The 17,916-nt window shown below is 36.0% G+C and overlaps 1 protein-coding gene across 7 annotated transcripts in view; it reads right to left on the reverse strand.

Moving 5' to 3' along the window:
- MNAT1 (MNAT1 component of CDK activating kinase) overlaps positions 1-17,916 on the reverse strand; it is a 218,515-nt gene that overhangs the window by 133,427 nt on the left and 67,172 nt on the right. For 4 of the 7 annotated variants that reach the window (XR_010942536.1, XM_067734217.1, XM_067734206.1 and 1 more), the window contains exons 5-7: positions 16,868-17,008; positions 11,479-11,604; positions 7,185-7,217 (exon numbers count right to left, since the gene is read on the reverse strand). Coding sequence is in view for 6 of the 7 variants with exons in the window: in XM_067734217.1 (XP_067590318.1) it covers positions 7,185-7,217; positions 11,479-11,604; positions 16,868-17,008 (300 nt within the window). In the remaining variant the exon portion in view is untranslated. The remainder of the gene's footprint in view (positions 1-7,184; positions 7,218-11,478; positions 11,605-16,867; positions 17,009-17,916) is intronic. The other 3 variants (XM_067734249.1, XM_067734233.1, XM_067734227.1) reach the window with 1 other exon arrangement.

The following is a 17,916-nucleotide window of genomic DNA, read 5'->3' on the forward strand; positions in this document are numbered from 1 at the left end:
TTGGATGGAATGTCCTATAAATATAAATTAAGTCCATCTTGTCTAATGTATCATTTAAAGCTTGTGTTTCCTTATTTATTTTCATTTTGAATGATCTGTCCATTGGTGAAAGTGGGGTGTTAAAGTCCCCTACTATGAATGTGTTACTGTTGATTTCCCCTTTTATGGCAGTTAGCATTTACCTTATCTATTGAGGTGGTCCTATGCTGGGTGCATAAATATTTACAATTGTTATATTTTCTTCTTGGATTGATCCCCTGATCATTATGTAGTGTCCTTCTTTGTCTCTTCTAATAGCCTTTATTTTAAAGTTTATTTTGTCTGATATGAGAATTGCTACTCCAGCTTTTGGAAACCACTGGCATGGAATATCTTTTTCCATTCCCTCACTTTCAGTCTGTATGTGTCCCTCGGTCTGAAGTGGGTCTCTTGTAGACAGCCTTATACGGGTCTTGTTTTTATATCCATTCGGCCAGTCTATGTCTTTTGGTTAGAATATTTAATCCACTTACATTTAAGGTAGTGATTGATATGTATGTTCCTATTACCATTTTCTTAATTGTTTTGGGTTTGTTATTGTAGGTCTTTTCCTTCTGTTGTGTTTCCTGCCTAGAGAAGTTCCTTTAGCATTGTTGTAAAGCTGGTTTGGTGGTGCTGAATTTCCTTAACTTTTGCTTGTCGGTAAAGGTTTTAATTTCTCTGTTGAATCTGAATGACATCCTTGCTGGGTAGACTAATATTGGTTGTAGGTTTTTCCCTTTCATCACTTTAAATATGTCCTGCCACTCCCTTCTGGCTTGCAGAGTTTCTGCTGAAAGATCAGCTGTTAACCTTATGGGGATTCCCTCATATGTTAATTGTTGCTTTTCCCTTGCTGCTTCTAATATTTTTTCTTTGTATTTAGTTTTTGATTAATATGTGTCTTGGTGTGTTTCTCCTTGGATTTATCCTGTATGGGACTCTCTGTGCTTCCTGGACTTGATTGACTACTTCCTTACCCATGTTAGGGAAGTCTTCAACTATAATCTCTTCAAATATTTTCTCAGTCCCTTTTTTTCTCTCTTCTTCTGGGAGCCCTATAATTTGAATGTTGGTGCATTTAATGTTGTCCCAGAGGTCTCTGAGATTGTCCTCAATTCTTTTCATTCATTTTCTTTATTCTGCTCTGCGGTAGTTTTCCACTATTTTATCTTCCAGGTCACTTATCCGTTCATCTGCCTCCATTATTCTGCTATTGATTCCTTCTAGAGAATTTTTAATGTCATTTATTGTGTTCTTCATCATTGTTTGTTTGCTCTTTAGTTCTTTAGGTCGTTGCTAAACGTTTCTTGTACTTTCTCCATTCTATTTCCAAGATTTCTGGATCATCTTTACTATCATTACTCTGAATTCTTTTTCAGGTAGACTGCCTATTTCCTCTTCACTTGTTTGGTGTGGTGGGTTTTTACCTTGCTCCTTCATCTGCTGTGTATTTCTCTGTTTTCTCATTTTGCTTAACTTACTGTGTTTGGGGTCTCCGTTTTGCAGGCTGCAAGTTCATAGTTCCCGTTGTTTTTGGTGTCTGCTCCCTATGGGTAAGGTTCATTCAGTGGGTTGTTTAGGCTTCCTGGTGGAGAGGACTGGTGCCTGTGTTCTGGTGGATGAGGTTGGATCTTGTCTTTCTGGTGGGCAGGACCACATCCAGTGGTGTGTTTTGGGGTGTCTGTGAACTTATTATGATTTTAGACACCCTCTCTGCTAATGGGTGGGGTTGTGTTGCTATCTTGCTAGTTGCCTGGCATAGGGTGTCCAGCACTATAGCTTGCTGGTTGCTGAGTGGAGCTGGGTCTTAGCATTGAGATGGAGATCTCTGGGAGAGCTTTCACTGTTTGATATTAGGTGGAGCCAGGAGGTGTCTGGTGGACCAATATCCTGAACTCACCTCTCCCACTTTAGAGGCTCAGGTCTGACACCTGGCCAGAGCACTAAGACTCTGTCAGCCATACGGCTCAGAAGAAAAGGGCAGAGAAAAACAAAAAAAAATGAAAGAAAGAAAATTAAATTATAATAGTTATTAAAAAAATTTTTTTAATTATTAAAAATAAGAAAAAATAAAGAAAGAAGAGAGCAACCAAACCAAGAAACAAATCCACCAATGATTACAAGCACTAAAAACTATACTTAAAAAAAAAAAACAAAGCACAGACAAAACCCTAGGATAAATGGTAAAAGCAAAGCTATACAGACAAAATCACACAAAGAAGCATACACATACACGCTCACAAAAAAGAGAAAAAAATTGTGTGTGTGTGTGTGTGTGTGTGTGTGTGTGTATATATATATATATACACATACACATATTAAAAAAAAGGCAGAGCCACCAAATCAATAAACAAATCTACCAATGATAATAAGCTCTAAATACTAAACTAAGATAAACATAAAACCAGAAACAAATTAGATGCAGAGAGCAAACCCCAAGTCTACAGTTGCTCCGAAAGTCCACCGCCTCAATTTTGGGATGATTTGTTGTCTATTCAGGTATTCTTCAGATACAGGTTACATCAGGTTGATTGTGGAGATTTAATCCGCTGCTCCTGAGGCTGCTGGGAGAGATTTCCCTTTCTCTTCTTTGTTCGCACAGCTCCTAGGGTTCAGCTTTGGATTTGGCCCCACCTCTGAGTGTAGGTCACCTGAGGGCGTCTGTTCCCGCCCAGACAGGATGGGGTTAAAGTAGCAGCTGTTTAGAGGGCTCTGGCTCACTTAGGCCGGGGGGAAGAAGGGGTATGGAATGTCAGGCGAGCCTGAAACAGCAGAGGCCAACATGACGTTGCACCAGCCTGAGGCGTGCCGTGTGTTCTCCCGGGGAAGTTGTCCCTGGATCACGGGACCCTAGCAGTGGTGGGCTTCACAGCCTCCTGGGAGGGGAGGTGTGGATAGTGACCTGTGCTTGTACACAGGCTTCTTTGTGGCTGCAGCAGCAGCCTTAGTGTTTCATGCCGATCTTGGTGTCCACGCTGATAGTGGCAGCTCAAGCTCATCTCTGGAGCTTGTTTAGGCAGTGCGCTGGATCCCCTCTCCTTGCACACCCTGAAACAATGGTCGCTTGTCTCTTAGACAGTTCCAGACTTTTTCCAGACTCCTTCCCACTTTTTCCCCAGACTCCCTCCCAGCTAGCTGTGGAACACTAGCCCCCTTCAGGCTGTGTTCACGTAGCCAACCCCAGTTCTCTCCCTGGGATCTGACCTCCGAAGCCCAAGCCTCAGTTCCCAGACCCCACCCGCCCTGGTGGATGAGCAGACAAGCCCCTCAGGCTGGTGAGCGCTGGTCGGCACCAATCTTCTGTGCAGGAATCTCTCCGCTTTGCCCTCTGCACCTCTGTTGTTGTGCTCTCCTCCGTGGCTCCGAAGCTTCCCCCTCTGCTCATCCCCCCCCGTCTCCGCCAGTGAAGGGATTTCCTAATGTGTGGAAACTTTTCCTCCTTCACAGCTCCCTCCCAGAGGTGCAGGTCCTATCCCTATTCTTTTGTCTCTGTTTTTTCTCTTTTGCCCTACCCAGGTACATAGGTAGTTTCTTGCCTTTTGGGAAGTCTGAGGTCTTCTGCCAGCATTCAGTAGGTGTTCTGTAGGAGTTGCTCCACATGTAGATGTATTTTTGATGAATTTGTGGGGAGGAAGGTGATCTCCACGTCTCACTCCTCCGCCATCTTTTTTTTTTTTTTTTTTTTTTTGCGGTACGCGGGCCTCTCACTGCTGTGGCCTCTCCCGCTGCGGAGCACAGGCTCCGGACATGCAGGCTCAGTGGTCATGGCCCACGGGCCCAGCCACTCCACGGCATGTGGGATCCTCCTGGACCGGGGCACAAATCCGCATCCCCTGCATCGGCAGGTGGATCCCCAACCACTGCGCCAGCAGGGAAGCGCCACTCCTCCGCCATCTTGAAGATCCTCCCCCCCATTACTTCTTTGGTTTCTACAATTTGATTTGCTACCAAAGCGCAACATTATATATTAAGAATAGATTTAATTGCTCAGTACAGTTTTTCCTTTCTTATTTCACACACAGTTGGATATCAATTTTCTATAAACAAATGTTAACAAAGTTTAATCTTCAGATGAGTTCAGAATAATAAGCAATGTTTGATGAAAATAGCTAAATCCTATTTGTTGTAATCAGAAAAGCCAATTTATGTCACAGATGAGCTCCCTTCTGGCCTACCCATGGATAATATAAAAAAAAGTTTTTTAAACATCAAGGGTAAAATACTCAAACAGCTTTTGCCTTTGGCAACGAATGACAGGCTCCCCTTTACTGCTCTCCAGCAATCAACAACAAAGGACCAAAAGCTATACTTAACAATTCTTAGCTTATCTTTGTGACTCAGTTTGTTTCCAGTTTGCATGACAAAGCGTAGTGAAGTATAGAACACCATCACAACTGAAGAAGCACCAGATTCCCAGCCTTAGATTCTCGTTTCTAATTTTATAACATGATCAAGGTGTCTTTCTGTGCTTCCAAAAGACTAAGACTTAGTACTTAAATCTGTAGATATGATGTATGGATATTTAATGATACAAGCTAGTAACAAATGGGGATGAAAAACTGCTACTTTGAGGTCTGTTCACTGGTTCAACTAGGAATGATGTAATAATGGTAACCACATCTATTCTTTAGGGGAAAATTTAATTAGAATTATTTATAAAATAAAAAGAAACAGAGGTCCTAAAATTATATTGTTGGAATCTGAACCAATTAGATTAAAATAACTAACAAATGACTGAGAAAACAAGCTGCAATCCCTACTTTAGGAGTGCAAAAAGCTATTACCCCAGAGATGACAAAATATATACAAAATAACGTTTCACCTATTCATACATAAAACAGTGATTAAGTGGAACTCTCTTAGATATTCAAGTCACAAATTATATATAAATAATTCTTCTAATATGTACTGTACCCCTAGCACTTCCCCACTCACTGAGAGTTTAATGCCTAGGGAATATAATTCAAAAAATTCAGCCAATCTGTGAACATTCCTAACCAAAATATATTCACTGTCTCAACTCTACATATCTCAATACATAATAATTAAATCCTCATTTCATACTAATTATTTTACGCCAAGTTTTAACCCTTCATATTTCTCTAGGTTTACTAAATAAATAAATCCTGTCTTCTCAGTCACACAGCAAAGGATCTATTTCCAAAAAGCTTAATTAAATTTATGTCTCCCTTGGACGCTCTCCAAGTTCAGCATATCTAACTTCATTTGTTGTGTCTGACTTTTCTTTAAGTACAGCAGATCAAGAAAAGAAAAGGTCATTGCGGTGGCTCCTGTCCCTTAGATTACCCTCTATACAATCAGTCCACTATTAGAAGCAATAGTTGAAATCCTAGCTACCCTCAGATTAGAAAGACACCTAACAAAGAATTTATGTTTTGTTTTTGAGTATTCTCATTAACTAAATAAGGTATAGTAGAAAGAGAGTGAGTTTCAGTGCCATCTTTTACATGTAATCTATCCTCTCTGAGACTCAGTTTTCAGATCTGAAAAAATAGGAATACCATCTATTTCATGGAGATATAACAACAGAAAACAACACCTTTTATTAAAAGAAACTATCACAGGTCACAAAGTCTTAAGCAGTGTTGGCATCCTTGCCAACATCTGTTCAATGTAATCAAACCCTGGGATACAGGTGTTCAATAAATGTTACTTTTCATCCTGCATTTTAGGGATGATTTTTCCAAACAGTATAGAAACTCAACTTCATAAATATTTAGATTTTCATCTACATTATGTGTTAGTCTCCACATTCAGGAATATGGAATAAATTCAGTAATTCCACATAAAAACTGTGTCTAAATTTTCACCTTGCCCTTGAACCAAATGCTGAATTTTGCTAAAATAACAAACAATAAGTATTCCATCACACACTTAGGTTATATGAATGTCAACATGCATTAAAGTAATTGGATCACCTCCCTCCCACCACACACAAAAAAAGAAAACAAAAAATTCCAGGTGGATAATAGAAAGTTAAACAATAAAGAGTTCAAAAGACACCCTTAAGAGAGTGAAGAAAACAAGACATAAAGTGACAAAAGTTATTTACTATACATATGACTAATAAAAGGCTTAGATCCACAACATATAAAGAACTTCTACATATGAGCAAGTCTTGAACAGGTATTTCACAAAATAGGATAGCCAATGCTCAATCTCATTAGTGATCAGTGAAATAAAGTGTAGATTAAAATCACAAAACAGTACTAAATACCCGTGAGAATGGTTAAAGTGGAAAAGACAGAAAAGCACAAGTGTTGGTAGAAGTACAATTGGTGAAAACCAATTTGGAAAATGTTTTGGCAGTATCTCCTAAAATGAACATACATGATCACTATGACCTAGTAACTCTACTCTTAAGTAAACACTCACGAAACAATGTCTGTGCATGTGACCAGGAAACATATATTAAAATGTTAGTATAATGTATAATACCAAAACTCAAAAAAATCCAAACATCTATCAACAGTAGAATGGATAAATAGTAGTATATTCCTCTAATGGAACATTATCCAGCAATGAAAATGAAAAAAACCTACAGCTATATATAAAAACATAGATGAATCTTACAAATATAAGTTGGACAAGCAAAACATTAATCAGGTTAAGGCATACATGCTTAGATGTTAAAGCTATTTAAAAGAGCAAGAAAGGGAATGCCATAAAATACAGAAGAGTGACTGTTTCTGGGAAAAGGAATGGGGTGCTAGCCAGATGTGAGAAGTCATGAGGAGGACTTCTAAAGTACTGTGAATACTTTTTTCTTTTATCTGTGTGATGGTTACACAGATGTTCACTTTGTGATAATTCACTAAGCTATATGGTTTGGTTCTGTGCACCTTTGTGTATATGCAATACATTTTGCCAAACGAAAGGTTATAAAAAAGAGAGGAAGGGAAGAAGAAAGAAAATAAATAACAAGTCACAACACTATCTGGAAAGATATCTAATATATTAAGTTAAATACTAAAATCAAATGAAATGATGACAAATAAGCACACAAAAAGATGCTCAACATCATTAGTCATCAGGGAAATGCAAATGAAAACCATAATGAGATAACCACTACACATCTGTTTAGAATGCCTAAAATACTAAAATTCTTAATACTGAGGATGCAGACAAACTGGAATACTCACCAATGTCGGTAGGAATGCAAACTGGTACAGGCACTTTGAAAAATAGTGAATGAAAATTTTTTACAAAGCTAAACATACCCCTACCATATATAAATCACCAATCTCATTCTTAGTAGTACTTACCCAAGAGAAATGAAAACGTATGTACACACACAATTGTAAGCAAATGTTTATAGCAGCCTTATTCATAATCATAAAAAAAGGAAACAACTCACATGTCCTTCAACTGATGAACGGATAAACAAACTGGTATATCCACACAATGGTATTATTACTTAACAAAAGGAACAACTATTGATACATGCAGCAACATGAATGATCTCAAATGCATGTTGTTAACTTAACAAAGCTAGACCTAAAAGGCTACACACTGTATGATTCCATTTACATGACATTCTGGAATATGTATTACCTAACTATACAACATAATGAGATTATAATGTAATTCACTTAGATACTTAACTATAATGACAACAAAAAGCATTACTTGTAAAATTACATTTGCACTTGGTTTAGCATTTTATATACATATTTTAATCCTCTGAATAATCATGTAAAGCTAAATCATCACAACTTTACCAATGAAAAAACAAATTCAAAAAGTAACATTTTACCCACAGATACACATCTAGTGATTGGTAAAGCTGGGGTTTAGTTCCATTGTATCTGGGTCTTTCCAAGCCCATTTTCTTTCCTCTACACCATACTGCCTCTTAGTTCAAAAGCACTGGTAATTGCTTAATGGATAGTGTTTTCTTTTGAATTATTTAAAGATGTGTTCATACTTCCTACATTTGCAAGTTTAAAATAAATCATGAAGGGAACACTCCTGCACTGCTGGTGGGAATGTGAATTGGTACAGCCACTATGGAGAACAGTATGGAGGTTCCTTAAAAAACTACAAACAGAACTACCATATGACCCAGCAATCCCACTACTGGGCATATACCCTGAGAAATCCATAATTCAAAAAGAGTCAGGTACCAAAATGTTCATTGCAGCTCTATTTACAATAGCCCGGAGATGGAAACAACCTAAGTGCCCATCATCGGATGAATGGATAAAGAAGATGTGGCACATATATACAATGGAATATTACTCAGCCATAAAAAGAAACGAAATTGAGCTATTTGTAATGAGGTGGACAGACCTAGAGTCTGTCATACAGAGTGAAGTAAGTCAGAAAGAGAAAGACAAATACCGTATGCTAACACATATATATGGAATTTAAGAAAAAAAATGTCATGAAGAACCTAGGGGTAAGACAGGAATAAAGACACAGACCTACTGGAGAACGGACTTGAGGATATGGGGAGGGGGAAGGGTGAGCTGTGACAAAGAGAGAGAGAGGCATGGACATATATACACTACCAAACTACCAAACGTAAGGCAGATAGCTAGTGGGAAGCAGCCACATAGCACAGGGATATCAGCTCGGTGCTGACCGCCTGGAGGGGTGGGATAGGGAGGGTGGGAGGGAGGGAGACACAAGAGGGAAGACATATGGGAACATATGTATATGTATAACTGATTCACTTTGTTATAAAGCAGAAACTAACACACCATTGTAAAGGAATTATACCCCAATAAAGATGTTAAATAAATAAATAAATCATGAATATTTCCTATTATTAAGGTACCCACATACCCACAATCATACAATACAAAGTTAAAATATACAACTTCTGCCCTCAAGATGTTTATAATCTAAGAGTTAGCACACATGACAAAGTAGGCAATTTTAAACCTCAAAAATAATAGCCAAGTAGTAGAAACATGGGTAGCGTGAGTACCTTATAATAACAAAATAATTCTAATTGCTTCTTCCCATCCCTTGTATCATCACTATCATTCATTTCACTTATATAAGGATATGTGTGTGAAGTATACATATATACATACACATAAGCAAACACAGTCAAATACAGTGTCACTATTATTTTAAACTGTTATCTGTTAGATCAATTAACAAGAAAAATAAAAGTTTTTATTTTATCTTCATTCATTTCTTCTCCAATGCTTTTCCTTAGATATCTGAGTTTCTGACCTGTATCATTTTCTTTGTCTCTAAAGCACTTCTTTTAACATTTCTTGCAAAAATGGTCTCCTGGCAAAAAATGCCCTCAGTTTTTGTCTGATAATTTTTATTTCTCCTTTACTTTTAAAGGATAATTTTGCACAGTACATTATTCTAGGTTGGTGGCTTTTTTCTCTCAACACCTTAAATAGTTCACTCCGCTCTCTTCTTGCTTGCATGGTTTCTAGGGAGAAGCCAGATAATAATTCTTATCTTTACTCCTCTATAAGTGAGGGATTTTTCCCCCTCTGGCTTCTTCAGGATTTTTTTATCTTCAATTTTCTGTTATTTGAAAATAATATGCCTAGGTATAAGAATCTTTTTGGCATTTATCCTACTTGGTGTTCTCTGAACTCCCTGGACCTTTGGTTTGATGTCTGATGTTGATTTTGGGAAATTCACAGTCATTACTGTTTCAAATACTTCTTCTGTTCCTTTCTTTCTTCTCTGGTATTGCCATTATGCTTATGTTACACCTTTTGTAGTCACCCCACAGTCCTTGGATATTCTGTTCTGGTTTTTTTTTTTGGTTTTTTTTGTTGTTTTTTTTTTGCAGTACGTGGGCCTCTCACTGTTGTGGCCTCTCCCGTTGCAGAGCACAGGCTCCGGACGCACAGGCTCAGTGGCCATGGCTCATGGGCCCAGCCGCTCCGCGGCATGTGGGATTTTCCCGGACCGGGGCACGAACCCGTGTCCCCTGCATCAGCAGGTGGACTCTCAACCACTGCACCACCAGGGAAGCCCTGTTCTGTTTTTTTTATTCCGGGCTTTTTCTCTTTGGTTTTCAGTTTCCAAGAATTCTACTGATACATCCTCTTGCTCAAGACTCTTTCCTCATGCATGTCCAATCTACTAATAAGGCCATCAAAAGCACTCTTCAATTCTGTTACAGTGTGTTTTTTTTCTCTAGTATTTCTTTTTGGTTCTTTCTTGGAACTTCCATCTCTCTACTTACATCGTCCATCTGTTCTTGCATGTGGTCTACTTTATCTATTAGCACTCTTAGCATATTAATCACAGTTGTTTTAAATTCCAAGTATGATAATTCCAACACCCCTGCCATATCTAATCCTGATTCTCATGCTTGCTCTGTCTCTTTCAATTGTGTTTTCTGCCTTTTAGTATATCTTATAATTTTTTTTTTGACAGCCAGGCATGATACACTTTTTAAAATGACCTTCTATAAACAGGTCTTTAGTAATATGGTGGTAAGGTGCGGGGGTGGGGGGATGGCTGAACAATGTATAGTCTTATGATAAGATCTCAGTCTTTTAGAAAGCCTGTGCTTCTGGACTGTGAACTTCACACACACACTTCTCAATCCATCTCCCTCCCCTCAGGTGGAACAGGATGGCTAGAGTGAGCTGAAGTTGTGTATTTCCCTTCACCCACATCAGTTAGCCTCTGATAAAACTCCAGCAGGTTAGGCTCTGGTGAAATCGTTTATCCTAAGGGCAAGCCTTGTTAGGAGGAACAGAATGCTCTGGCATATTTCAAAGTCATTCCTTTTCCCCCTCCTCTATCAAAAGCATGAGGGGATTTTTCTGATATTTACTGAGAGAATCTGGTAGAGACACAACAGGTAAGACTCACAAAAATGTGGGGCCTCTGATGACCGGTTTCCCCTGGAGTTTTTAACTCTCAGAGTTGCCCACACTGAACCTCCAGCAATTTGTCAACCAATTCAGGTTTCCCTACACCAGCACTGGCTTCCAACAAGGTTGCTGCTCTAGTGAACTGTGATTCACTGTAGTCTCTGCTGGTCTCTCCAGTTTTAAGGGCAGTGGTTTGCTTTGTGACCTCTCTACTAAAAAAGTCGTTGATTTTTCAGTGTGTTCAGGTTTCTACTTGTTGTTAGGATGGAGTGGCAACTTCCAAGCTTCTTACATGCCATAACCAGAAAGCGGAAGTTTGCATTTTCTTTTAAGAAATGTTTTTCTACACCACAAGCTTAAAAACTTATGTAGAATAATAAAACACATACAAACTCAATATCATATAGAACAAAACTGTGTTACATACTTTGTAAATTATTTATTTATTATTTTTCACTTTCCTCTTACAATGCACATATTTATATTTCTAGACATGCAGCCTAGATCAGACACTGTTCTTAAATATCTGAACCTCCCCGTTTATCTATAAAAATCAATATAAAATTATAAACTATAATCCTTGAAATATATCTTCCAAACAAGTGATTAAAATACAGCTTACCATTTTGATGCCTGTGGAAAATGTCACTGGTTTTGTAGGTTTAGGTTTCTCAAGTTGCATTTCCAGTTGGGTAGATCTATCTTTATGCTGAGCCAAAAGTAGAGCAACGGGGAGATCAGAACTCTCCTGCAAGAAAAGTTAAAATGTGAAAGTTAAAAGTTAAAAGTTAAAAATAAAAGCAATGAGTCTTTTATTTTAAATTATGCCTTTCCATAAACATTTGATGTCAACCTAGGTATTCACTTTATGGAGAACACTTTACAAAAAACTTTAACAATCCATAATAAGAAAAGGCTGCTTTAGACTCATAAATCAAAATAACCTACAAAAAAGGATTTTTATAAAATCCACATTAAAGACAATATAATAGGGTCTTATTTCATCTAGCAAAACCAACCATATTTATTAAAATAAAAAAATTAGAAGCTAATCACAAAAATAGTACAAAGTACTATAACTTAGATCAGATGTTTATCTAAGACACATTTCTTTTTTACCAGTGAATTCAGACCAGTCTGAAATTGTTTCCCATTAGATTTCACCTGAGGCCGTTTGGAAATGATCCTTGCTCTGTTTTGCACAATGGAATGATTGTTAAGTACAATCAAAAGACATTTATCAATATTTTCTCCTTTATTGACTTATTTTTATAAATAATTTATCTTTATAAATTTTTTAATTAACAAAATAACAGTAAACACTTTTAATATCTTATATTGATACTAAATCAGGGCCACTATTTACACAAATCTGTACACACACATATTAATAACACAAATTACTAACTCTTATATGTAGACTGTCATTTATTCTGTTTAACATGAAGTCTTCTCACATGTTTAAAGTGATGCAGATCTAAGATCTAAACTAAATGTATCCAGACATTTTCCTTTCTGAGCTGTCAGTTAAATAAGAACACAGAAACACATGCAAAAGGAAACCAGGAAGGAAGGAGATCATATACAAACATATGCAAAGACACATACTACTTTCTATATCTGTAAACAAAAATGAAGGTACAAACACATTTCAGTCTCCTATACCAAGGTGACCTACGAAAACAGTCTTCAAATGGCCCACAGAGTTTTAAAATAGTAACTACCCAGAATTTAATCCTGAAAAAACTATATTATTACACATTTCATAGTATAAAAGTAAAGACATAGCAGAATCTAATTTTCTTTCCAAAACCAACAACTTAATATTTTGGGGCACAAATATGGCTAATTAATATATTTAAAGGACTTGTTTAAAAGTTATAGTACAGAAGAAATTCAAGTAACAAGCCATTTATTTCCATAGCATCATCCTAGAATAAATCTGTATCTCAAAACTTTGTAACAGAAGCGCTATGCAAGAGCAAATGTTACAAAGATTAAAACTTTTAAAAGTAAATGGAAAAACACAAATTTTATTTATAAAATAGAACTTTATTAAGGATCAAAATTCTTAAGACATGGCTTTAGCAATACTGAAGGAGGATGAATAAAATACACTATGACAACATACTTGACTACCTTTCATACTCTACAACAAAGCGTTAGTAATGCATTAATAATAGTATTTCTGTGAATTCCTGCAGCTATTCCTATTTCCATTAGGAATTTTATAATAAAATGTAAAATTAAAGAATATTTTAAATGGGCGGTGGCCCAAAATATCTTTTAAAATCTCTAACTACCTTTTCATATGTAAAAACTAACAGAAGAAAAATAAATTTCCTTGGCTAAAATGCTAAATCATTGCTTCCTAATTAATACTCTAAGTGAATTCAAATTCCATACCTGGTACTTACCCTAAAAAGTAAAAGTTCTCATGTAAAAGTAAGACAATGTGTGCACTTCAAAAAAGTTGCTAATCAATACTTTGCCTGTTTTAATCCTGGTTTCACCTTCACATAAAAGAACCAGAATATTAAAATGTCTTGATAAAACAGTTGAAATTTAATAAAAATAAACATTCTAGAAAGCTAAAACTAATTTTGATACTAAGGCAATACAATTTACTTTAAATCTGCTGTACTCCACTTTAGCAATCAAAACTTTGGAGACTGAAAATCTTTGTAAATGTTAAACTAGAAGGACTTCCCCGGTGACACAGTGGTTAAGAGTCCGCCTGCCAGTGCAGCGGACGAAGGTACAGGCCCTGGTCTGGAAGGATCCCACATGCCACGGAGCAGCTGGGCCCATGCACCACAACTGCTAAGCCTGTGCTCTGGAGCCCGCCCGATGCAGCTGCTGGGCCCGTGTGCCACAACTACTGAAGTTGTGGTCCGCAGCAAGAGAGGCCACCACAGTGAGAAGCCCGCGCACCACAGCAAGGAGTGGCCCTCGCTCTCTGTAACTAGAGAGGAAGCCCGCGAACAGCAACAAAGACCCAACGCAGCCAAAAATAAATTAAAAAAAAAAAGTTAAACTAGAAATAAGCAGGAGTTCTAACAACAACAAAAAAAAAATCTACAGAGTAAAATAAACTATGGGAAACATACATGCTCTCAGAAACACAAAAAATGCAGATTCAGCCTTTCAAGTTATTTCATTCTTCTTAGCTTTCCATTTTTACCCTGAAAGGTTCCCTAAGCTACATTGATTGCCTGAAGGTACACTGCTTAATATTTAAAGAAATTTTAATTAAGACTACCTGTAATACTCATTAAAAGCTTTATAATGACCATTTTTAAATGATTATTTTAACTGACTTAAAGCAAGCCATCTGGCAAACAATATTCTAATAAAAATCAGCTACTGCTTTTGACAATATTAGCCCTTAACAAAATTTAAGACATAGCTGAAGAGAATTTTCAAACAAGAATATAAAAAGATTTAATAAGCCAGGACCTGTTTAAAAATCTTTTTCCAAACTTTAAAAAAAAAAAAAAAACCCTGAATTTACAGTTAGGATTAAATAAATGGACATTTTAGGCAACATTATAGTAAATGCTAAGCCATAAACATTAAGACCATAACATTAAAATCCTGTCACATCATACAGTATAGTGTAATGCCAATGCTTTTATAAAAGGTTAAAAAGTAACTTGTAGCACAAGGACCAGAAACAGCAGAAAAAAAATGCTAATAAGTTGTGCTTATACTAGTTGCCTAAATTAGATCCAGAGAATCATTCTAAGATTTAAGCTTCTAGATATATTTATAGATGCCAATTCAATCTTTCTTAATAAAATCTAACACATGAACATATAGAAAAAAATACAATGTATTCTTTTACTTAATAAGGATTCAGGAGGATAAAAAGAAATTTAATGAATTCTTTCAGTTAGTCAATAAGTATGAAATATATGTTAGCATTTTAACAAAAAAATTTTAATAAATATTAAAAAATTAAAGTAACAATATTTAAATATAAATTTAAATATGAAAATGAGAAATTCAAATTAAATTGGTATTTAAACCAATCTGTTGTAATTAATTGTTCTAATGAATACAGTAAATTGTTAAGGATTATTTAACCACCGTGTTACATGATCTAAACAGTAAAGAAAGTATGCACAGTAATGACTTGCAGGTGAAGAAAACAGGAAGGGGGAGCAGTTCTTAACAAAAGCCAATATTAACTCCAGATTATACACAACGTACAACATTGGCAGTTGCAGCTCAATTGCCAAGAACAGCTCAATGAGGCAGCAAAACTTCATGCTAAAAGACTAAAGACAAAAAGAATATGCAATAATAATTGCTATGCAAAACCAGCTTATCTCAAAATCAAAACTAAAAACGCTTTATACTAAATGGAACATTTTTAAAAAGTTAAAGTGTATTTTCGTCTTATATCTAAGTTCTGTATTTGGAATTAACTCAATTAATTGTATAGCGGAAAGCATTACCAAAGAAAACTCTGCATAAAATGATGAGAGAAACAACCTTTCAAAAAAATAATTGTAACATGAATCTTTACTAATTCCTTCTTTAAAGTTTTTAATTTCTCACAAGCTACATGTCTATGAAAAAAATGTAAAACATGACATGCATCATTTCAACTGTTAAAGCCACAACTGCCACTTAATAGTTTCAAAAAAAAATTAATGCAAGTTAGGGATTTCCCTGGTGGCACAGGGGATAAGACTCCATGATCCCAATGCAGGGGGCCCAGGTTCAATCCCTGGTCATGGAACTAGATCCCACGTGCATGCCACAACTAAGGAGCCCTGGGGACACAAGTAAGGAGCCCACCTGCCGCAACTAAGACCTGATGCAACCAAATATAAAAATAAATAAATATTAAAAAGAAAAATCAATGGAAGTTACTAAGGAAAAAAAACATATTCTATTTTATACACTGCTGTCCTAATTTTTTTTTCCTTTCTTGGCGCAATGGCACACGGTGCAGCCTGCAGTATCTCATTTCCCAACCAGGGACTGAACCCAGGCCATGGCACTGAAAGCGCCAAATCCTAACCACTAGACCACCAGGGAACTCCCTGTCCTCATTTTTAGAACCAAATTTACATTTCATTCATACAAAGTAGATAGGGTTTATGATAAGCATTTTCTGTCTGAGCCTCACTAAGGCCTTTACCCTTACTTTTCCTTTACTTTCTCACCTACTTCTAATTTAAATTATCTTGCTTTCTCTTTTTATTCCTGGTTATATGGCTTAAATGCTTTTAGGGCAAAAGCACAGTAGAAAAATATACACATACACTTTTACCTGATCATACAATAACAAACAGCATAGCAACTAGTAGACTGAGGAGTTAAGTGTGTTAACACCACATGGAAACTAATTATGGGTCCAGAAAGGGGAAAGGAAGAATGTAAAAAGACTTTACTGGAAAGGACGATTTTCTAATTGTGATTTCATCAATATCACAATGGTTTATAAGCATCAAATAATATTCTCCAATCTATGAAAGACTTCATAAACCTTGGTTATAATTACTGCTATTATCTAACAATGTTGTCTACTTAGGCAGCTAATAACTAGAAAACACCAATAACTTGCAAGACATTGCCATTTCTTTCAAATGTATTTTTTTCATGCAAAAATATGAAACATAGTTCTCACAGAGTAACCAGAGTCACTAAAACTTCAGCATGAAGCCAAAACACTTGAAAATGAGCTAGTTATTAGAAAACCAGTATTAATCAGGAGAAAAATGCTCTGAAAACAATATGTTTTTGTCAGTAAGCTCAGAAACACATCAACAACCTACTAATAGTAAACTGGCTTATGTTAGTTATAATATTACTCTCTTACCTGAAAATAAAATGGATATTGACAAACGTTTTTTTTTTAAATAAAGGAACAGAAGGTGAATAAACCAGCACAAACTATAGAAATGCTATTTAAATACCATTACCCAGAATAATAAATAGGAAAGATAAACCCTGAAGACAAATGATTTTTTATCACAATTAACATTAATACCTACCAGTTCATCTAAAAAAGCCTGCTTATTCTTCCTTTTTAGAATCTGCTGCAGTTGTTCTTCTTTTTGTATAAATAGTCTTCTTTGTTCATTTTCCTGTCGTTCTACCTCTAAAGCTTCTTCCAATTCCTCCTGTTCCCGAGTCTAAAACAGAAACATTGATATATGGCATGGAATAAATTTAGTAACCAAAATAAACCCTATACCATACTCTTTACCTCCTTTCTTAGAAGCATAAAATGCACTAGTCACTAATTGTTTAATAGTGCAGCAATTCCACTTCAAAAGAACTAGAATTCATTTTATTTCATGTGGACATGTTACTATTAAAGAGAATGACATCTAGCACTAAATGAACACCTAAACAAAGTACACTGAGCCCAGCTGCAGAATTGTAGAAACTGCTTAATAATGTCTCTATTTTAGGAGATTTAACAAGAAAAACACAATAAAACAAAAAACCCAACAACAAATAGATAATCTCCATATAGAACTATTGATTGAAACACTCCATATAAAAGACTGGTTTATTTAATAGAAACAATTTTCAGAATATATAAGATAATGAAAAGTTATCATAGGAGTTAGCTTCTTTTTCCCAAGTTAAAATAAGTCTTTCTGATGCTTGAGTTCCAAATAGCATTCATTTAAGGTAAGTTATGAAAAGCTGAAGTCATTTTCTAACACAAGCATATAAATTTCAAGGGTCCTCTTTGTGGACTGAAAAATTCAAAATCCAGAGTAATATGTAGAGAGAATGAACTACAGGCCTACTCATTTCCCTTTTATGAAGTTCCTCAGAAATATTAAATACTTCCAGGTTCTGAAATTTATTCCAACTCTAACTTGTACTTAAAAGCAATATTATACCTAGCCTCTGCTCTTTAAGTCTTCTGAATGAGAAATATAGTAAAATCTGAATGGCTTTAGTTTAAATCCTTGACTGTTGCTATTGAAAATGTAATACCTTTTTTTTTTTTCTAATTCAACAAGACATTGAGAATTTATGGCACCTCAAGACAAATACAGAATAGAGGGAGAGAGTATAATAC

This window comes from Pseudorca crassidens, chromosome 1, assembly GCF_039906515.1.
Source record: "Pseudorca crassidens isolate mPseCra1 chromosome 1, mPseCra1.hap1, whole genome shotgun sequence".
Classification (NCBI taxonomy): domain Eukaryota; kingdom Metazoa; phylum Chordata; class Mammalia; order Artiodactyla; family Delphinidae; genus Pseudorca; species Pseudorca crassidens.